Source organism: Hippopotamus amphibius, chromosome 6 (genome assembly GCF_030028045.1).
Source record: "Hippopotamus amphibius kiboko isolate mHipAmp2 chromosome 6, mHipAmp2.hap2, whole genome shotgun sequence".
Lineage (NCBI taxonomy): Eukaryota > Metazoa > Chordata > Mammalia > Artiodactyla > Hippopotamidae > Hippopotamus > Hippopotamus amphibius.
This window is the reverse complement of record NC_080191.1, coordinates 64,741,180-64,765,319: the sequence shown is the minus strand read 5'-3', so window position 1 is coordinate 64,765,319 and position 24,140 is coordinate 64,741,180. Positions and strand designations below refer to the sequence as shown.

The 24,140-nt window shown below is 34.8% G+C and overlaps 1 protein-coding gene across 7 annotated transcripts in view; it reads right to left on the bottom strand.

The window, feature by feature from the left end:
• Positions 1-24,140, bottom strand: part of MYO6 (myosin VI) — a 136,007-nt gene that overhangs the window by 4,778 nt on the left and 107,089 nt on the right. For 3 of the 7 annotated variants that reach the window (XM_057737991.1, XM_057737992.1, XM_057737995.1), the window contains exons 23-34: positions 22,229-22,358; positions 20,429-20,519; positions 19,506-19,656; positions 17,780-17,988; positions 17,038-17,116; positions 16,040-16,200; positions 13,183-13,212; positions 10,405-10,443; positions 6,527-6,630; positions 5,478-5,609; positions 2,792-2,818; positions 30-248 (exon numbers count right to left, since the gene is read on the bottom strand). In XM_057737991.1, coding sequence (XP_057593974.1) covers positions 30-248; positions 2,792-2,818; positions 5,478-5,609; positions 6,527-6,630; positions 10,405-10,443; positions 13,183-13,212; positions 16,040-16,200; positions 17,038-17,116; positions 17,780-17,988; positions 19,506-19,656; positions 20,429-20,519; positions 22,229-22,358 — 1,372 coding nt within the window. The remainder of the gene's footprint in view (positions 1-29; positions 249-2,791; positions 2,819-5,477; positions 5,610-6,526; positions 6,631-10,404; positions 10,444-13,182; positions 13,213-16,039; positions 16,201-17,037; positions 17,117-17,779; positions 17,989-19,505; positions 19,657-20,428; positions 20,520-22,228; positions 22,359-24,140) is intronic. The other 4 variants (XM_057737993.1, XM_057737994.1, XM_057737996.1 and 1 more) reach the window with 4 other exon arrangements.

Here is a 24,140-nt window from a genome sequence, read left to right as displayed (position 1 = left end):
AAGTTTTTTTTCACGTGAATCGTACACACCAGCCACGAGGAGGATGGGTGGTTTGTCAGGATGAAGCTCCATCTGCCGGGCAATCCATGGTCCATCAAAATGGGCATACCACCAGCCTTTTTTCTTGTTCTGCGGGTCTTTATACTGGTCCGCAGGGCGGATGAATGGGATGCGGAAGAAGCGCTGCTGTCGGTTCATCTCGATCTCCTGCTGCCTGGCAGGGAGCTGAGCCGCCGGGTTCTGCTGAGCTGTCAGAGAGAACAAGGGAAGTCACATCAGCAGCCCGGGGGATAAGGAAAACAGCCTTTAACCCAAAAATGCACCACAAATTTTTTAAAAAGCAAGAAGAGGGGTTCCTAACAGTGAATTTAAAACAAAATGTAAATATGAATTCAATATAATTCAGAGTGCGATTTCTTAGAATTTTCTTTCACTGAAGATGTTCCTTGGCATCGTAAACACACACACAAACACACACACCCACTGCCGCCACCACCACCACCAGCAACAGCAGCAATAACAACAAGCAGCCCCTGGCAGACTCCCACAAATGACAGCATCTGCACCTAAAATGAACTCACATGGCAAGAAAGCGAACTATTATTGTTTACTAGGTTTATATTTTTCCTCCAAAGAGTTGAAATGAAGGCTGCAGAATAAGTTTTACGGGACTATTTATGATGAAACAAACAGTAATTTCACAAATTTGAGGGACTCTAGATATTTGTCAATTTAATCACAATTTTTGCCCAAAAAGTGAAAGACATAAAAGTTTTTTCCTTTGCCAGCTGAATGTGGGATTTAAAATGGCCAAGATAGAGCTTCCTGGGTGGCGCAGTGGTTAAGAATCTGCCTCCTAATGCAGAGGTCACGGGTTCGATCCCAGCTCCAGGAAGATCCCACATGCCGCGGAGCAACTAAGCCCGTGTGCCAAAAAATAAAAAATAAATAAATAAAATAAAACGGCCAAGATAACAGATATTTTGCTAATAAGATTAAGACAACTTCATGACAACAACAAAACTGTAACAGTAAGCATGAACTTGCACTCAGAGAGATTTACTTACTCTGAAATCAGATTTCTCTTGGAATAAAATCCACCGCAGTAAGTGGAAAGTGCATGATATTTAGTTCTCTTTGCCAATAGAAAAGAAAAATCCTTGCTTTTCTTCTAACACTGGCCATTGAACTCGTATCAATCTCTTTTCCCTTGCTCAATTTTCATTACTAAATGGTTGTTGTTGTTGTTTTTTTTCCTGAAAAAATATAGTTCTCTGGGGCAATGACTTTACATCTTCAGGAGCATAATTCTGGTAAATCTGTTTAATATGCTCTATACTCACAGCTTTAAAGGTGGACCAATCATTTACCTCAGCTCAATTAAGAATCTCACTGAAAAGCTAAGTATGTCAGCGAAAAATTATATAATATGTATAAGTCAAGGACAGTCACATGGCTTTTGTAAGACTTTCAAATACTGAAAGGATGAAATTACTCTTATTCTACTTTTTGCACCAATAGCAAAAGCTTTATAGCAGCTGAATTTATTTCTGTGCAAAGAAGAGAAGCAAAAAGCAGTTAGCAAAGCTGCATATGCCTATGAAAGAAAGAGGCCCAGTTTTGTTAGTAACCTTAAAAAGCCGTATCACCGTTAGCATGTCACCAGGATGAGCTTATTTATTCTCTCGTTCATGTTCTCTCAAAAAGACTTACAGTTCAGTGCTTCCATTTCGAGTTTTAAAAACGACCTGCTCTGCAGAAAATACACTAACTCAAAACTAAGACATTTTATCAAAGGATTAAAAAAAAAAATCCCTCCATCTTAAGCAGTGAATTAGAACTCAATGTCCTGTTGACAGAAACTTACTACGATACTGATGGCCACCCATTAGTAAAACCTACTTTTTTCCTTTCAAAATAACAATCTACTCTAACTTAATACATTGGGTAAAATTAAGAAACCCAATGGAAAGCCCTGGATGGCTTTTTCCACTTATGTGAGAAATGGAATTATATTCGCAAAGCCTAAAAATGAATATTCATCTGGAAAAGTACAAAGATACAGATGTTAAAAAGCTTGAAACTAATCTTCTAAACAACTGTTTCTTTCACATCTGTTATCTTCAAAAGTGTGAATAAGTTTCAAATTTGTAAGTTTGTAAATTACTGGAAGCACTAAAAAACCATGTCCAACCAGTTGGCAAATACGTACGGCATTATATTCAAATCATTACTGCTCAACTGATTCTAGAAGAAATTTACTATACACCAAGATGACTCAAAGCTTTTAAATTATCAAAAAATGTGCATCAAAGGAAACTGTAAAAGTAACAGAATGATCTCCTCTTCCTATTAAGAGGTATTTTATTAAGCCTGTGTACATTATCATATGAAATGCAGATCTCTTCAGACAGAAATGCTTACACCATCACAGTATTTGAAACCAACACCTAAAGTTAGTCTTTATTCTAAAAGATCAGCTGCTTCTTAAGATAGAGTTTTGCTACAATACGATCTGTGTATACTCAGTTTAAAATGCCAGTTTTTTTTAAAAGGAAGTAATTTGATAAAATAGCAGATTAATTAAAATTTGTTCTGCATATATATTTTGGAGTGATCCAAATGAAAATACCATCTCAAATTAAGTATCTTAGTACAGATAAACCAACACTAATGTATTACAATTCACCTTAAAATTGTAGCAAAACAATGTTTAAAAGAAATTAGTACTTTATAAAGTATTTTTAACCCATCTTCCAGTTAGCTCAGGAGTTACCACCCATTGACTTACGTGAATTGTTCAAAAATGGTGCAAAATCTGTGAACAAATATTTTATGTTGAAGAAAAGATAAAAATGCCAAAATTGTTAAATGAGCATTCTTCTATTTTATAATGTCTTGCCATCAATGGAGGTGGTGACTAACAAATAAATACCCTATCCATAGCCAAATACTCCCAGAATTACCTACAAGTAGATGCTGCTTTCCAGTTTTTTAAAGCTATTTTGATTATGTTTTTAGGACATCCTACTTGATGGACATAAAAAGAGGACTAAAATTTAATTTTTGAACACTAATATCCAAACAAAAATCCAAAACAGTGACTTAATAATCAACATGAGAGTACCTTTAAAGCACTACTAGAATTTTTGTAGGAAAAAAAAAGAGAATCACCCATAAATTCATTTTAAAAAATTCTTTTTCCACAGAGAAGAAACACTGCCCCACTTACATAAACTTAGCATGTTTTCATTTCTTCACATTGTCCTAAATCTTAAACTTACAACATTTTTATTTAGGAACTATGAAATAAAACTATTCTCCAAAGTCACTCTTTTAAGCGAGTACATGTAAATATTTACTGAGTAATTTGCCACTGCCCCCACAAATTATTTCTGAAAGCCTCTTTCCGGGGTAAATGTGATGAGCACGTGCTCACCCAGAACAGCACACAGGAAAGTGGTCTGAGCCTCCCAACTCCCAACTCTAAGAATTTACCATGATTTGTCAATGTCTCACTCTTAAAGGCAATAACACCAAGTTTTATTTTTAATTGTAAGTTGTCACCATTTTATTTCCTCAAATTAATGAATTCTAATCCTTCTAAATATTAAACTACAGAGTAGTTCCTTTTAAAGGTCAAGCAGCTTCACCATTAGGAAACCACCTGAAGTACAGAATTTTCTCAAATGAGCTGTTAAGCATCTTGGTGCCCTTCACCTTTCCTTTTACCTTTTAACTGTACTCCTGTGTCAGAGTGAATTTTACATGAGAGAAAAAGAAAAAGAAAAAATTTTTAAAGTACTTTTCAGAGCACAAGTTACATTTTATCCTGAAAATGACCCACATTCAAATTCTCTGAAGGCTACACATATGCGGAGCGTGTTCATACACAATTCCTAATTTTGTTCATATACCTGGATGGGACTCTTGGGAAATTTTCTTAATCTACTCTGTTGTTCTTTCAAATAGTACATTATGAATGGAAACAGTATAGGAACCAGTAAGGTAAGCCATGTGTGTTTCCTGCTTTTGGGGCAAAGTTGGATGAGTAAGGTACCAAAGTTTGGTTTGATACAATAATACAAGAAATATTTATATATTCATTAAAAATGTGTGTGCCCAAATATTACAACACATTTCTTTTTGTTTTAAGAAGTGCAATCATTCAGATGTATAAATTTTTAAATAGAACATAATGAAAGCCAATCAATTGAAGGTCGTGATTAGAACATTACAGCTAAAGGTTATAGCTAAAAAGAAAAACCCTTTGCCATTTTTACAAAACAAAGCCACTGTGGTAGAAACTTGGTACAGACAGTGAACAGATAATGGACTCATCCTGTCATCTTCGATTTCCAAAGACAAATTTTTAAACTGGAGAAGAGAGTGGTGGTCACAGAAGAGCAATATTTAGAGGGCCTGCCACCTGACATTTCTTAGTTGCAGGCAAGCTCACTGCTCTTCCACGAGCGTTATTTCTGACTGACGACACCTGTGAGCAGTCATTAGCACTAATATCTCTTACTACTAATAATGCTTCCCTTCCTCAATCTCACCTTTACATCTTAGAAACACTAAAATTTCACCATTTAATTGACTTTCCTCAAACACTGTTTTATTTGCTAGGAAGGTGGTGAAGGAGGCAAAATATAACCATGAACTCATTTTCTAAGTCAACTTGCGTCATGCATGGCTAAACTATACTACCAAATGCTGCGAATATACCTCTTTTTTAAGAAAGATATTAAATATACTTTCACCTTGACATTAACCAGAATTAACCTAATAAATTGTGCCAGTAGCAAGCTGAATAAATGAAATTCCAATTACTGCTTTTAAGACTGAAATTACAACTCATATCCCAGGTATTCTTAATTAATGTTAAAGCTAATATTTGCTTTTACTAGGTTATATCTATTCTGCTCTATTTTTCAATTTCAGGTATACAGCTTTGCCTTTTGCATAACAAAGTAACAAAATTCATTTTTAGGATCTCAATCAAAAAATCAAATTCTGGTCTAGGCAAAACTCTGGTCTAAATCAAGGTACTATTTCTCACTCATATTTTCACAGTATTATAAACTAGTATTTGCAGTAAGTATTCTTTTTTCACAGTAATCTTTACATTTCCACACATCATTTTTCATATGTGTATATATGTGTATGTGGAAAGAATATATATTTATAGCATTATCACACAACTTCCTCAGTCCCGACAAGATTATTCTTACCTCCAGAATTTATCTTAACAAGTAAAGTAAATACTTTTAAATAAATACGACTTTAAAGATGTATCTAACAGCATAATACTTTGAAAGATAAGCCATGAGGGTTATGTTAGGTTCAGTGGACCCACAGTTCTAAAGTAAGAGAGAATTTATATTGGACAATTTTACCCAAATGCCTTAATGTAATTATATACATATACTTTTTACACTCATATAAAATATTCAAAAGTACAGATTTGTTTTTACCATAATCAGTAACAGACTTTGGAGCACGTTGCTCTGTTTCAGTATTTCTCTTCTTGTTCTTGGATTTCCAAGCATGATATACTTTTAGTCTCCTATGAAATTCTTCTCTGCAAGCTGCCAGGAGCTCAATATCTATCCATTACATAGAGAGAGTTAAAAAAAAAAAAAGGTAATTAACACCCTAATTTAGCTGTCTAGCATAATTATTCTGTGGAATCATATATATTTTTTAAATGAAGATTTCATGTTTAAATTAACAGTATAAAATCAAAAGTAAACTAATTATTGATACAGATAAGCACTTCATGGTAATACTGCCTTTTATAGTTACAGAGCATTTTCTTATGCATTATTACTATCTTGTATCTTTGCTCCACACAACAACCCTGGACTAAAATAGGTCTTTTATAGATGAAGAACTTGAATCAGGAAGTTTAAGTCACTTGCTTAAGGTCACAGACTGCAACAATAGGATAAGAAGTCGCTGTGCTCGAATAACAAGCTAGATTTACATGCACCACAATTTTTACATCTGTAATTATGCAGATAAACTCAGTGAAGAGGGAAAGAACATAGTGAGGTGTCCTGTACGATTATGACACTTGAGTTCCTCGTTACAGTGTCCTGAATTCAAACACTATGATTTACATGTGGACACAACTGTGTGGGATCCTCTGTTCTGTTGGAAGAAAAATAGCTTTCAAAAGGAAGGACTCCAATGCCATTTTTTATTTTGCATTCATGGACCAAAAGAGTCTGATAGGTATTTAACTACTATGAATAATGTTAGGAGGGTCAGTCATTAATACAGCACAAGCCATAATTTCTCTATGCTTTTCCTCACCGATTTCTGCAAGAGATGGGCAAAATGAAAGCATGTCTTCCTTTTAGCCTTGTGAATAAACTAGGTATTCATTTCAAGGTGAGAGTAACAAAGAGAATGGCTTAAACTAATTTATATGAACAAAATTCCCACTCCGGTCTAGGGAATTTATTATTACCTGCCAGCTATGGAGTCTTCCCACTTTTCATCCTCCCCGTACACTTACCACAAGAAGTATTGATGGTATCACGTAGTTCTGCATATTTCCATTTACTAAGATCATGTTTCTTGGTCCCAGCAGCTGCCTTGGTGGCTTGTACAGCAGGGCCTCTGTAATTATTATACATTTTTGCATATTTAAACTAGAAACACGAATGAAATGTTGACTAAACAGGCAAGAAAGTGAACGTAAGTTTGAGAACTGGAAAAACATATAATAATTTTTGTATCTTTGACAGACGAGACTAAAAATGGTGTACTATGGGATGCCCAGATAAATTAAAATTTTCCAGTGCATCATTCAACAGCCATATTAGATTTTCAATATTCTAGTACCATGGACTTTCCCCAGACCTCAGCTTAAATATTCTAACTCATGGATGTATAAACATTAAGACAATACATTTATATATATTTCTCAAAATCAAAAGAACAATGACGTATTACCTCACACCAGTCAGAATGGCCATCATCAAAAAGTCTACAAATAATAAATGCTAGAGAGGGTGTGGAGAAAAGGGAACCCTCCTACACTGTTGGTAGGAATGCAAACTGGTACAGCCACTATGGAGAACAGTATGGAGGTTCCTTAAAAAACTAAAAATAGAGCTAGCATATGATCCTGTAATCCCACTCCTGGGCATATATCCAGAGAAAACCATAATTCAAAAAGATACAAGGATGAGTCAAAAATTATCCGCACTCTGGTTATATTAAAACTTCTGTAAATTCTACAGCCAGAGTGCAGATAATTTTTGACCCACCCTTGTACATGCACCCCAATGTTCACAGCAGCACTATTTACAATAGCCAGGATACGGAAGTAATCTGAATGTCCATCAATGAACGGATGAATGGATAAAGATGTGGTACATATATACAATGGAATATTACTCAGCCATAAAAAAAGAATGAAATAACACCAGTTGCAGCAACATGGATGGACCTAGAGATTATCATACTAAGTGAAGTAAGACAGAAAGAGAAAGACACATCATATGATATCACTTATATGTAGAATCTAAAAGAAAAAAGACACAAATGAACTTATTTCCAAAACAGAAAGAGATCACAGACACAGAAAATAAGCTTATGGTTACCAAAGGGGAAAGGGTGGTAGGAAAGGGATAAACTGGGAGGCTAGAATTAACATCTACACACTACTATGTATAGAATAGATAACCAACAATGACCTACTGTATAACACAGGAACTAAACTCAATATTATATAATAAGGGAAAAGAATCTGAAAAAGTGTGTGTGTGTGTGTGTGTGTGTGTGTGTAACTGATTCACTGTGCTGTACACCTGAAACTTACACGATATTGTAAATCTACTACACTTCAATTGAAAAAAATTTTTTTAAATCAAAAGAGAACTCCTCAATATCCTTTAAGATCATTAGAAGCACATGAAGGGTTTGTTTATGAGCCAATCACCTGCAGACTACTGGAAGCTGCAGATGGCCAAGCCCCGCCCTTCCTACTGGCTCAGACTCTCCCTTGGCATCTGGATGTTTACAGGTCCCCAGGGGAGTAGCCAAACTGCCACCCTCTGCCTAAGTCTTTAGAGACAGGCTAAAAGAGCTGCGGGAGCCTGGAAACTCCTGTGACTTTTGGGCTTCTGTGTTAACATTTAGAAAAGTTCTATAAGCAGATAAAACCACACCCTCATATTTAGTGAGTGATAATATGACAACCAATAAATTAAAGGAAAAGGCTGTAGGTCATGCAACAGATAACAGAGATTTCAAAGGGCACAAATGTTTTATCTTGACCCATGTAGTAGGAACATTTGAGTGGGAGAAGATGAAAGAAATTTAAAAATAAAATATATATATTTAAAATATAAAAAATAAAATAAATAATTTAAAATTAAACAGAATAGGCTTTTTCATAGCTGTGCTACTGAGAGCTTAAGATTTGTTTCTATACACATAATTTGAAACAATTATTCCAAAAAAACAGGGAAAATTTCTTTTCTGTAATAATGAATATTATTTTCCAGCAGAAGACTACACTTGCTACACAGCAGACACTCAGATAAGCTGCAAGTGTAACAAAGGAAAAATTTAAATACATCCTATTTCAAGACATGAAAGGAAGATGGCACAATATGAAAAGAACTAAATATTAAAAAACTAAAATATTGCTTCTTGGGTATCAAAGCAATTCCCCTTTGTGATCCACTACTTGGAAAAACCTTCCTCTTAAGGAGGGATGATCATGGTATAATACTGAAAATGAGCTCATATTTTCTAAGCATTTTACATTTTGAAAGACAACCGCAATCCTGGCAAACAATCAAGACAAAGACACTTAATGAGACTGATGTTATTTAAAAATGATGCTTGAAAATATGTATCCTCCTTCCTGAAATAAAGAAAATTATTCCTTCACTATTAAGCTTAACAATGAAACAAAGAACGTACTTTTGCCTCTTTAAAAGGACTATTTATGCTTTCCTTTTAGAGAATAAAAAACAGCATACTTCACCCTACATAAAAATTGTCAGACATGATGATTTTTAGTCACTTATAAGCCTGGCTAAAGAACAATCTGTGCCCATTTAGTCCTTCCTGCATTTTCATGGTTAAGATCTGTTTCAAGTTTACTGCAGCATCTCTTCTTTTCATAAGCTGTGTGACTGGCCATTCTCCATGGAGCTTTTTCTTAACGGCTTTGCTCAAAAAGAGCCAGCTGTGTGTCAGCAAGGTCTCTCAATCACCCTTAACAATAAATTACGCTTTTAACATTATTGAAATATTCTTTTTTTTCTTTACTATATCCTGAAACCACCATTCAATAAACTAACAAAAAAAATTCTCTTTTCTTCCTAGCTCTTCTACCAGTATTTTCTAGAAGAGCAGCAGAAATTATGGGGTTTTGCTGCTGTTTTCTTTCCTTTTGAAAGAGAAAGTGAATTTACACAATATATGATTTTATAGACTGTCAGAATACAGAAGAGATGTTGATATACACATGTATATTTTGATACTTTCAAAAATCACACTGAATTCAAATTATTATTGCTTAAAATATGGTTTTACCATCACTAACTTTTCACTCATATTACCTCAAACAAAAATACATCTGTTAAAAAGCATATTCAGCATCCTAAGAAGTACACAAATCAAATTCATTTAAATGTTCCCCACCAATCTTTGGAGTTATTAAAATAGCAAAATGCAGGTACACCTTCATTTACTGATTATTTAGACTTGTTATAAAGACAATCATGTGAAATACAGAGTAAGGTAGTAGCAAAATTGACTTTTGATTTTAAAAAATATATTAATTTTAACACTTTCCATTAACTCTGGAACTCCAGAATTGAAAGCTGAAATGTTATTGATTCGTATTCACTTGGTAATGGACCAGATCCTGCTGGGAAGTTCTATTCCTTGGTGGCTCTACTTTTACACCGGTGGTCTTCCACTCTGGGCTACGGTGGACAGGAGCTGCCTGGAGCCACACTCTTCCCCACGTCCCCTGCAACCAGGTGCTGTGGGCAGCACCACCCTCAGGGGGCATTTCAAAATGTTCCTCTCATGGCGAGGACAGGAAGGACTCGCCTACTGAGACTGAACTGGTGGGGGCCCGTGGTAAGCAAGACAGTACTGCCAACAAGGAACAGTCCTCTCCAAAATGCCAGGGGTATCCCCACTGAGAAATGCCAATGTAGAGGAAGTGTTTTTTCTTTTTTTTTTCTTTTACCTTTTTCTATACTAGTGTGGCATGAGGGCAGAGTGACATTTCTTGTACAGAAAATCTACATGGAAAGAACAGGCTACTCATATAACAGGTTCTGGTCCAAATAATGAAAAGTAATTTAAAAAACATGATTCTGAGGCGACACTTATTTCCCCAAATTACACTGCACTAACCTACTCAAAATTTCTGACATTTCTTTCGCCATTTGTTCCCTATAAGAAAAAGGATAATAGAACATAGTTATGTAAAAGACAACTATATAAATTACTTAAAGAACTAAAAGTATAATTAAATTTTATTTTTTCAATAGGGTTACTGATATATTAACCATACATTATTATTTTATTTTGTAAAAGTCAATACTATACTTTTCAATACAGATAGCCATAAAATCAACAAAATTTTTGTTTAAATCCAGTTAAAGTTATTTGAACTTCATTTCTGCAGTAGAAACTTTTAGATAAAAATCTCATGAGAAAAAAAAAATCTCATGAGAACCATGCTTCTGTAATATTTTTATGTATAGAATATAATCAGCATATTCTAAATGCATACAGAAAACTTGGCAGGATACAGATTCTATACAAGGATTTTTGCACTGGGATTGCTTAGTAAATATTAATTAGACAAGGCATAATGGTGGTAAACCAAACTGATTTATTTTACATCAGAGTTTAAATAAGAGTCTGATGTATTCAAAGGTCTAAAATTCTAAATCAAAGCATGCCTAAAAAAATTCAAATGCATCAAAGCACTTGTTAAATTAAAGATCAGAAGTGTTCTGACCTTCCAAGGATAAACATTTTCCAAAGGCAAAAACTTACTTTTCTTTTACTACCCAGAAGAGTGCAACTTTTCTCAAAATTTGCTTAACTCTGTGAAATGGAATGCTCATGTCATCATGTTCGTCAACTTCATTAGTATTTTATTTTTCTGTCCTTTGCTCTCTTCCTTCATAATTAATCACTTTCTCATTCATTCATCAGACTCTGGTAACCTCAAAATCTTATAGATCAGCAAAAATCAAAAGAAAAGAAGATGGCTATGTGTGTCTCAGGGCTCAGTTTTCCAGATGCCAGCCAAGAGCTGGGACCTTGGTTATAAGAGAGCAGAGGACTCTCTCTGTCCTTGTGAGGAACACTAGCTAAGGTTCGGTGCTGACAGAGGTCTAGCCAAGCAAGCACAGCCAGAGAAAAAGTAATCTTTCAAAACTGATGATCGAGGACAACAAACACAAAGTAAAAAACACAAATATAATCTAATAAAATTAATCTAATAAGAATTTTCTAACTTCACATGTCTTTTCCCACAGCAGATTTCAAGGGAATGCACAGCCTTTCAAAGCTCCTTACTCCACAGTCTGTTCATCGTACAGAGATTTCATCCGCAGATGCCCTGACACCGACTCACACTGGATGGCAATCTCTACTAATTCAACATCCCACCTGAGCCTGCTACTGCTCTAGGAGCTGCACCATACATGCTAGATAGAAACGGCTCCTGCACCCAGGTGTTTTTTTCCTTCTGGTTTTTCCAAACTATGTGCAAATACAATTTTACCTTAGACATCAGCTGGTTGCTAGGTTTATTTAATTCAAGCTCAACAGTATCCACTCAGACACAGTTTCAAAATATTTGGTGCACTGTGGGAACAATGACGCTGTGCGAGTCCACTACTGGCATCTGATAAGGTGAGGGGTCAGGGGTGCCAAATGTCCTGCACAAGAAGAACTGCCCCACATCCCATGTGACTTTAACATGTCCAACAGACACACAGAAGTGAAACACACACATACAGTTTTACATGTAAACTATATACATATAGTTATACATAAAGTTCCACATGTAAAACAACCCTTTTTTTGCATGGTTTTAATAGTCACAGAATTTCCCTAGGAATTCCTCCACTGTTGTATAATGAAGAGGACACTGTATTTAACTCTGTTCAGAACTTTACAAAGGATGTTCACCATTTCATGACATTTAATTGACTGATACAACATTCTTATATCAATTGGCACTTGTAGCTGCTGCATTCGTGGTGATTCTACGTATATGTGAAAACGTCTGAGTACCTGACTATGTTTTCCTGAACTTGTGAGCAAGCACTTTCACATTAAAGTAAATATTAAAATAAATATAATAAAATAATTATAAATTACTGTGTTTTTATTTCTCTTTTATATGTATTGTTTAGAGAGAATTATTAATGTAGGCTGCATCATTTATATAGCATTTGTTACTAGTACTGGAATCTGACAGAGTTAAGAACCACCATTATAAAGGGCTACAGTTGGAGTCCTAAAAGCTGTTAAAATTCAGATTTTTAAATATATTTCAAAATTATATATATATAGTACATACATAAAAATATATGCAAAAATATATTTTATGCATATAAAGTACAATTTATATGTAAATTCCAAATGTTACTTAGATTCTCTCTCTGCGGGGAGATTTTCATAACAAAACGATACACAAGCACCAAAATTAGCGTTATATATATAACTTCAGATTATGAGCTATTATAGATACTAGCAGCATGAACTATTATATATATATATACACACATATACTGAAAACTAAGCTACCTGCCATGACTCAAACACTTTACATATTTTATTTATTCTTATTTATACCTCTACATCTACTTCTATAATGACATAAGTAAGGGATAATTAAAAACATAAAATAAAATGGGTGTTAAGAGTTTAAACAAAGTTAGCAAACACAAAGAAAGAAACCAAATCATGAACTATGTGACTGAGCACCAAACAGAAGCATTACACATTTTTCCTGGGCAAAATAATAATAATAATGACAGTGATGATAATGATATAAAGTTTACTTCAATGAGGAAAATATTTCTCCTAAAAAGCATCCACAACCTATGAAAAAAGAATAAAAAAAGGTTATACAATTAAATCAATTTTAAAAGGGAAATAACATACGGTGTTATTTTGGGTCCTGTTCCATTAATTCTGTGAAAAGAATACACATATTTTAGTCAATCCCATAACCAGTGCTGAACCAGGAAAATCTGGATTGTGCCAAATTTGTGTTTCAGTGACTTTGCAAATTGATTTTAAAAACTCCATTACCTTTATTTAATCTATGTATGAGAACACAGAATTTTAATGTTTTTAAACCTTCATCACAAATGATTAGAAAAAAATAAAGGCATTCCGTGAAAATTAAAGAGTGAATATATTACCTTTAGATTAAAAAATTATTCATGTGAGGTTTGGGTGTTTGTTTTTAGTAGAATCTAGATATTACTTTATAATTTTAGGTAATGTGAAATCATTACATCAAGGATCATATGTGTAACTGATTGAGATCACATATCATGTAATGTATTTAAAATATATTACATAAGTGGGAACCACTTCTTACTTAGAAGTTGCTGGATGGGAATCCAAGCTGGAAAAGTAACTTGAAATTGTTTACTGCAGCAGAATCTATCTACACATATTTTTTAACGTATCACAGAATCCAAGAACATTTTCATGCCATATATTAAGAACAAGAACGCAGATACAGAGAATGGACTGGAGAACTCGAGGTTTGGGAGGGGGCAGGGGGTGAAGGGGAAGCTGAGACGAAGCAAGAGAGTAGCACAGACATATATATACTACCAACTGTAAAATAGATAGTCAGTGGGAAGTTGTTGTATAACAAAGGGAGTCCAACTCGAGGATGGAAGATGCCTTAGAGGACTGGGGCGGGGAGGGTGGGGGGGACTCGAGGGGGGGGCGTCAAGGAAGGGAGGGAATACGGGGATATGTGTATAAAAACAGATGATTGAACCTGATGTACCCCCCAAAAAATAATAAATTAAATAAATAAATAAAACAGTTACTTAGAGAGGTTTGTACTCATAAATGTGTTAGAAAGAATTCACTGCTAACAAAGATAACATAAACATTCAAAAACACTTAGTTGTAGCCCATGGAGTAAGATAAAACGACCAAACATGGAAAATCTATACAGAACATCATCCACAATGAAGTGCTAATGCTTGTAGTTCAGTATATAAAATAACCGTGCAGTTCAGAAGGGAAGGACTTCTCTGGGACCTGAGGGTCAGGGAGAGCTTCCTGGAGAACTGGCAGAAAGGACCTGAAGGGGCAGTCCAAGGAGGGGACACCATTCCCACAGGAGAACTAAACTAACGCTTCTGCCATTCAAGTTATAACTGCTTGAGTATCTCCTAATTACTTGGTAGTGGTCTCATCACCTAGTTAATTCTGTTTAACCTAAATCACAGGTAACTCGCCCCTTATGTTAAAGGTCCTAAATTGTCCATTCTTTCTCTGAGACCACTCACATTGGAAGAAGTGCATCTTTCTGAGGATGGGAAGTTGTCTACATAAGAGCCAGTATCTTATACATAATACATGGAATGACACTGGATAGAGCTAAATTGTTTAAATGCTTAAACATAGAGTTAAACCATAAATACCAACAATGACTCCCTTAATGAGTCTCTCACTAAGTTTCAACCATAATAAAGTCAGCTCTGTCAACTATGGGACTTCCTCACGCACATCAGGGCCAGCACTTGGCTTGTTAGGAGCCTGGCTTAGTCCACTGGTCAGTTATCAACACAGGCTCCAGCCATGCCACCCAAGCACAGGTGGAAAGAACCGAACAGCAGCTGGGCTGAGTCTGCAGTTACAAAAGCCACAGCCGACCAAAAATGTCTTAATTACAGTGAAATGTTAATACAGAGCCCAAATAGTGGACCCAAACCAAAGACTTAACAATTATTACAACACGCAGGCCTATTCAGTTTATTTAAATGCAACTTTCATATGCAATTTGGACTCCAGAGCTGCTGGATATAATCACTTACTAGAAAAAGTGTGAAGGCAACTTAACATACCCTTTTCCTGCCCTATCTTTGTTTTCAGCTAAACAAAATCTAATCGTCACCTTGCAAAGTGGACCAAGTTTTTTTTCCTTTCACAAGGAAATAGCAACATCTAGTGGCTGTATTTTAATTACTTTGTCATAAACAGCACTCTGACATTCTGAAAAGCATGGTCACACACATCTACGTGTCCCACATCAACATATATACAACGTAGATACCTACACATAAAGGAACCCCACAAACTAGTTTGTTTTTACAAATAAATAATAACAATAACTAATGTTTCTATGTTCTATATTTTAAAAAAATGAATCTGTTATAGTAAAACCTTCCTGCAACTTTTAATAAGAACTTCCATATTCCTCCACACTCCATACTATTTAGAGATAATTCAGAAACCTGAGGAGCCAAAAGATTTCAATGTGATTAAGCTTCCTTCTTGGAAAGGAAAATCTATTTATTCGAAATCATGAGGGTGCTGGGGGGGAGGATGTGTGTATGTGTAAAATTTCTCAAGTGTTAGGGTATGTGAGATACTCTTTAAATTTGCGTTAGGAAAGTATTAAATTTCAACTTCAAATATATTAAACTGGATTCTAACATATTCACTGATTTTTATGCCAGTATTCAACCACAGATACTTAGAAATTACTTGTCTACTCTTTATACAATACTCTGATAATTTCAGAGTAAAACTTAATACGTTTTCTTAAAGTACTCATGAACTAAACTATCAGTATTAATTTCAATACTTTGAGAAAATGAACAGTTTCACTCACTAGGGTGTAGAAGTTAACAAAAATAATTTTTAAATGGCAAATACAGCAGGACCTAAGCAATATGACTTTCTCCGACTCCCCTCAAGCTGGAAGGAGAAGCAGGCGGGTAAGGAAAGCAGCAGCGTCCCGCCGCCCCGCCCCCGCAGGTACCTGCGCAGCGCCGGGTCCGCCTGCGCCTCGTCGCTGATGAGCTCCGCCTCGCTCTGGGCGATCCGCAGCGCCAGCTCCCGGTCCCGGCGCTCCTGCTCCAGGACCGCCTGCTGCTGGGACTCCTCCTCGCGCTGTCGGGCCAGCTGCGCCTCCACCTCCGCCTGCCAGGACACAAGGCCATGGCACCGGGGCCTCTCCACTGGTTTACCTGATCATTCCCCTCACTACAGTAAAATTGTTCCATACACGTTTTATTTATTTTTTGACTAGGAAATACATCCTGTTTAACCAGAAATCTCTTCCGTCTGTATCCTCTTCTATATTATGATTAATGCTTCCTCGTTCCCCGAACCAAGAGTCCACCATTCTGTCACTAGCGTAGGAGTCTCCCAAACATCACAAGAGTACCCTGGGTATCACCTTAACACCCACACCTACACAACAGAGGTCACGAATTTAAAGTGCTGGTTGTGCTCAGGACAGACACTCAAATAGAGGATCAATTATTCTCAGACATGGACTTTTTAAAAAATGGGGGTAGGGAGAATATCTTTATCCTAACCTATTAATATCAGTATCTACAAAGTAATAAAATAACATTTTAAAAAAACAGTAAATAATTGTAACTGAATGTTGATCTGACTTTCTTTCCCCCATGAGTCATAATAACAAACTAATACTTACTGAACAAGGCACTGTTCTAAATGCTTTAACATGTATTAACTTATTTAATGCTCACAATTATTTATCTCCATTCCAGAGAGAGAAAACTGTGGCCCACATTGTGACTCGTGCAATGTCACAATTCTGTCAGTGAGTGGCTGGATGTGAACTCACTTCCCTAGCTCCAAAGTCCCTTCCCATAACCACTTCAGAAACTGCCTTTCCTCTCTGATAAACCAATGACAATTCATCTAGTAAATCAAGATCTTCTGTTTTATAATTTTGTAGTTTCTATTCTGATAGAAATTCAGTCTGAGTGCCTACTGAGTACAGACCTGAATGCGTTTTTCATCATCTTCCCTTTTCTTTCTTTCTTCTTCTTCTTGTTTTCTCTTTGCTTCCATCTCAAGTTTCCTAACAAAAAACAAAAAACTCTTCAAAAATCTAATAGAAAATAAATCCTTCAGAAGAAAATTTAACTATTCATAAACAAACGTTACAAAATGGGAAGTCAGATTAACCTCCTGGCTATGCACATTAGCAACTCATTTTGAAAAAATAAAATAAAATCTAACTCTACTGAGAGCAGTTCTTCAGAAACAAAATAACTACAATTATATTCCATAACCTTTAACATTTCTGGATTAACTTGGTTACTAAACCTACTTCTAAGGTCCTAATCACATTCCTCCCCTCTTGCCCTTCTCCAATTAGACAACTCTTACATTCCTTCTGTCTGCCCTATTATGGCAATCTTCAAAAATGCTATCAGTTTTAAAAGTGCAGAAAAGAAGTACCTTCTTCCTAGATTATAAAATAATATGAAAGTCATAGTTTTAAAAATAAGTTAAGAAATCCTCAGGTCTAAGAATTAAACCAAAATTCAGATTATGCTTAAAATCATTTTATGTTATGATTGCAAAATAAGCTTACTCCATTTTCAAATTCATCCTAAAATTAATATTTAAAAATAAGAATATGAGTTTTAAAAATAAGAATATTCATCAACCACCATAAAAACGAAGAATTCATTATCCTGTGAGCTTCTAATTCAAGGCGACAACATGAATGCCTTACATCCGCCTTTCCTCCTCCTCCTTTCTTCGACGTTGTTCATCTTCTTCTCGTCTTTTTCTTTCTTTTTCCATTTCTTCTTGAATACGCCTCAGCCTTTCTGCTTCCTCTTCCTGCTGCTTTTTTTTCTGTAGTGCACTGAGAAGGACCTCTGAGCTTTTAACTAGTGCATCATATTCTTTCTGTATTTGCTCTCTTGTCATCATAGTGGACTTAAAGAAACAAAACAATGGACATGTACTTAAAAAGTTATCTCTTCTGTTGCACAACAATGTGAACATACTAAACACTACTGAATTGTACATTTAAAGAATGGTTAAGATGGTAAGTTTAATGGTATGTGTTTTTACCACAATTAAAAGAAAACCAACATGCACACATACAGCAAAGACTGGCAAAGCTGGTAAGCAGTAAGCCCATTATCTTTTTATACTCTTTAAATATTAAATAATATTCAAAAATTTTTACAAGTTATCTCTACACACAGATATTTGAGTCTATTTCCTATCAATCGAGTAATCAAATATCTAAGGGTGTGCTGTGGACAAACTAATATAATATACTCAAAAATTAGTTTTTTAAGGACTGATAAGCTGATTTTGCCAGAGTTCACAACTCTTTAATAATAATGTTCAAATAATACCTCAGGAATATTTAAGAAATTATCAACTACACCCAAAATTGTTGGATGATTTTCCTAAATGTGGCTGGGTTGATTTTAATTGATTAATAAATAGGGATGGCTCCTGACAGATGTGTAAAATCAGCTAAGGCTATCCAAAGCATTTCCATTTTTCTCTTGACTTCTTTCTCCATTCTTCCTACAAGTTTTATCACTGTCTACATAAAATATCTGCAGAAAATATTATAAAAACCTCGCTTTAAGGTACTATATCCCACATAATTGCACTGAATTATGAAAGTTGATAAGAAAAACCACCTAAGACCCTAAAAGATAACAGAGAGAGAAATGGACAGATGGAATATAATTAACTAACAAGCATACAGAAAAACTTTTCAATCCCACTGGTAATCAAATGAAAATCAAAACCAAAAAAAAGAAGCCCCCTTTTTTTCTTACAAAATATGCAGGAAAACTAATTGTCACATCATAACAGTTAAGTTAATCTATGATATAGCCTATATGAAGATAATGTAATAACAAAGATGAGGCAATAGCATAATGATAGAGACACAAAATTAAATGTACATGATAAGAACTATGCAAAAATATATGCATATAAAATAAGATTGAGAGGAATATGTACAATAGTTCAATATGTTGGTATGGGGGGTAAGGATTTAGAGGTAATTTTCTCCAAATTTTCAATAATATCACATTACTTTTATAATTTAAAAATTAGTTTCTGAAAGGAGAAAAACACAAAACAAAATAGAATAATTTGCATTAGTAATCCTCTCTCAGTAATGATTCTGCAAAAGCTTACCAATAGAGTATAGTATTTTAGTTAGTATTCTGGAAAACTCTTTCCTAGCAACAGATGAATTACACAAAAATTGTCTTCTTTTTAATTTTTTTGCCATGAAAATTTTCAAACATAGAGTAGAGAACATAATGTAATAAGCATCAGTTATCATGGAGACTCAACATTTGTAACATTTTGTATCTTTTGAAAAAATGGCATTTTTCTATAGAATTTCAATACCAATAACAAAAGATATTAAACTATTTTTAAAAGTCAGAGTCATTTGGGTTAAAATTACATACCTTAATTTTGGCCATTAAAGAATCAATAGAAATTTCAAGGTTCTTGACCTGTTTATTCATCTCTGGTTTTCCATCTTTCAATGCACTTACTACTTCATTAAATTTATCAAGCCGTGTTTTCAGTGTGCCCACCTTAATCAGGCCATCAATGCTATAAAGATAACACTTCATCAGAGTTCAATTTCACCATTTAATGCTACAGACAGATTTTTCATTTTAGTTAGATGCTAAACATATTGCTAAACAGAATATTTCACTTCTGTTTTCACGTTATTCAGTATTCTCTTATTTTACATCTCTTATTGAGGGTAAAAGAAATTATCAAATATGGATGTGAATGGCATTAATACCTGTCAGTGAAATTTAAGCCTTCTATACCTACACTGAAAAATTTGAGAATTCAAATTATAGAAAAACTTAAAAGAGTAAATCTCTTGAAAAAGTGTTAAGGATTAACAGTTATTTCAGACTTCCAAGTTTAAAAAGTGTAAATTAATAATAAAAGAAGCAAATAAGAAATAAAAACTAAATTTACAGTGACACAATATCATTCCTACAGGTAATCTTGAAAATCATGGTCAAAACATTAATGAGATGTTTTTAAAAACAATGTCAACTTGACATTTATCGACAAACTCAAGTCACTAAAATAATCAGAATAAAACAGCTTCTTTCAACCTTTTATAGTGTACATTTTTCTAAGCTGCTTTAAATTCTTTTATAGAATGAGGCAAGTAATGAATTAACGAAGCAATTAACTATATCCAATAAATAATATAAATAACAGACATATATCTTTTTACAAAGAACATGAGAAAAAAGAAAACTCTGTGAGTATGCACCTATTCTTCACTAAGGCTTTATAGCCATTTTATATTAGGGTAAATAGGGTTTTTGGATTCTTTAGGCTCTATTCATCTTACCGAGGTTTGTGTCTCCTTTTGCAAAGCCACATTCGAATAGTTTTCTGCATTTTAATGCACGCTTCAGCTCGATATTTTATTTTGTTTTTCACTGTGTAAGAGGAAAATATAATGATAGAAAATTATTTCGTTTAAATCAGACATACAGTATTTTTAAAAAGCACTTATTCCTACAAAGCAATTCTCAAGAAACATAAAATCTTGATGAACATATTATACTAGACATCAAAATCAGCAAGTTTAACATTTCTTTAGTTCCTTATACTTCTTAAAAGAAAAAGTATATCATGTATATGGCTAGGTGTACATTTTAAATATATTATTTCCTTGTTATGCTACACTAATGCATCCCAAACTGTCCTAGGCAATACTGGTCTAGGAAATGTTAACAAGTGTGTCTTGAAAACAGGATTCACCCATCAAATGAGTTCAGGAAAAGCTATGCGCTACACCTCCTTCTGGAGACTCACAGTGAACATACTGAGTGAGGCCTCTAAAAACCCTACAATAAAGACTCAACTTCAGTTACTCAGAATATCCTAGACTGATCTGACCTTGAGACGTTTTTATCAGAGGTTCCCATTAACATCCTGCAACGATCCTGTCTACTTACTGACTTGACCACTGCACAACACAGTCCACAAACGAATAGTACAGTAGAAATAATTTTACTCTAATATGCTTTCCAGCATAAAGCAATGTTTAAAGCTGAAGGCAGTTAATTGTAGTGACAACTATGTTCATATCTCACTTGGAAAGTGATGGGAAAAGAGCTCCTGTTGTCTTTTTCTCTTTATTACAGTTTTGTCTTTAGTTATTTCACAATTGACTAACAAAAGACCTCATGCATGTTCCTTGCATGATTCCTTTTCATTGGGTCAAAGGAATTTTTTTATTAATAAGCAGCAATGTACTGAATGCTTTTCATGTGCCTAGCACTGTTCCAGGTACTGTGTGTGTGTGTGTGTGTGTGTGTGTGTGTAGGGGTAGGGGGTTGAGGGAGGGGGTTATAAATTTAACCAAGTTACTAACAATACTCCCTACAACGAAAGGTTTGCCATAGACCATCAGGTAACCCAAAATTATTCTGTCCCTCATCCTTGTTTTGGGTCAGAGATAAGTAGTTGCTACAACATTCTAAGACTTTAGACTTTGCCCTGTAGTAAAGGAAAGCTATAATCAAAGGCTTTTAGTTAGAGACTCTGGGAAGATAAGTCTGGGAAGCCAGGAAAGCCAGCTTGGGAGCCACTGAAGTTACCATGCAAGCTGGTGACAGGGGCTCCACTAAGGCAGTGGTAATAAAGAGCAAAGAACGTAGTGTTTGGAGGGGGAATCAACAGCGTTTGTTGACTGGCATGATTTCAGGGACAAGAAGAGGCAACTGCAATTGTGAAATTGTTAGTGTGTGGGCTGGTGATGCTATGAGGGTAGAAAGAAAAGTTCTAGTTTAAGTCTGAGAGACTGGGGTATGGTGGGGGGAAGGGAGGAGAAAGGGAGAGGGGGGAAGAATCAAGATAGTGAGTTCTGTTTTTTTAGGACATGATGAAATTAATTATCATATAATACCTGTGATTAAAGAAGATAAGTATCATACACTCAAAAAACTTAAAAAATAAGGTCCGCAAGTACTAATTTATCACATACTACATGTAAGGTGTACTGGGAGGAACCAGGGACATAGCATGAATAAGCGACATATCCCTGTTGTCTAGCACTCACCACTGAGACAAATTTATAACATTCCACAAACCAATCATTTCAAAAATAATTCCAGATCTCAGAGTGGAAGAGAACACCTACGTTTGATGACAGACAGCGAGCACCACTGAACCTTCTTCCAGCGACTGCAGATGAGCCAGTGATTGACCCTCTTGACCAGCTCTGCTAAGTGATCAGGGTCGGACTTCATAATCTGATCAAATTCTGCAAACTAGGAAATAAAATAATTGACTAACAGTATCACAAGACAGATGTGTTTGAACACAGAGAGAGATACAAAATAACCAGAACTCAAATCCCAAATCTAGCTTTCTGGCAGTGGTCACAAGCCCGTTACACAGACATGTCTCGGTGGGGTGCATAGCAAACTCAAACACACTCAGCTGTATTTTGCTGCCTTTCTCTTCCTTTCTCTGGGGCTTTTGTTGGAGGGGTTGGGAGGGAGGGGGAGTTACTCACGGCTAGTTAGCAGACTCAATAATAAAAGTAGAAAAAAAATCTTAAATGACCACTATAGATGGTTGGCAAAAAGGTTTTATGGAGAAAAGAATGAAAGAAGGGCTAATACATCTCTGAACTGGCTCACTCATATTCTCAGGTAACTGTACAAGCGAAGGTCAGCTCTGTAAAATCAGGGATCACCAAAACTACTGTCTCTCTCCCAACCCCCACCCTTATTTTGGTCAGAGAAGAGAAATTGCTACTAAGAGACAGACCACACAAATAAAACATCTATTAGGTTATTAAATAATAAAATGCATTATTTCCACAATTTACCACCAAATTACATATTGATTTCTATCCTTTACCAAATATCCCACTACAATATATTGAGGATGTCACACATCTATCAAAATAACAGCTTCTTATAATCAAAATTAAATTAAAGGTAATATAATGAGATTAAAGATCTCTGAAAATCTGCCTTGCGCTTTCACTGTATCCTTCTGACTGATTAATTTTTCTGGAGGCAAATAAGCCCAAGTGCTTTCTCCACCAAGCTCTCAATTCTAAAACAATTACTATAGCCCTGAAATGAGAAATATTGAGTTTATGATAAATATGTATGATTATAGCTAAGCCAACTGAGAATATTTATATATTCATTTTCTCTTAACTTTTTTCTTTTAAAAGAGATGATATAAGTTCTCTGCAGTAAAAATATTCATAGGAAAGTTCACACATTGGTAATGCATTACAAAGATTTCATCTCATGCCCTAAGATGTGAAATCCAATTTATTTATTAGGATTAATTTAGCCTTCAAGGCACCAGAGATATTTATTAATGATTTTGCTAAGTTAAAGAAGTATAGTTGTCAATTATATAATAACAACTGTGTTTAAAATTACGAGAATGCAATGTTCAATCAACATTAAAGAAGTCAGGAACAGTGAAAATATTATGAACAGATTGTGAATAGCAGTTAAGTATTTCTGTATCGTATGTATTTAGTTAAGAAATAGTCTATAACAATTTTGTATCCTAGTACAAGACTAGTACAAGAATCTGTAAATACTAAAACTATGGGTAACCTAAGAAAATTATGTTGCATACAAAAGTATTTATACAGCCATTCCTTCTAGGATTTGACGGAAGTCAGCACAGACTCCAGCCCAATTTTTTATATGTCACACATCTATCATGCTCTAATAGATCTCATTCTCATAATGAAGACTCAAAAGTACTGTGAATTTTTTAATCATTGAAGACTGAACTAATATATTTTAGAAAAGCGTTCAACTTGTTTAAAACATAAGTATTTCTGGTTAACTCTTACTTAAGTAAAAAATTCAACTAAACAATCCTCTGATTCCAATACTTCCAAAGCTGAAAAACAAAAAATCTGTATAGAGTGCTATACACTGTGAACTTCTCACCAGTGGGAAAACTGTGTGTATGTGCGTCACACACATATGCATGCTCTTAGTGATCATCTAATTTAAGAACAACATGAATCACTAAACACTTAAAATATGCACTGACTTCTACTA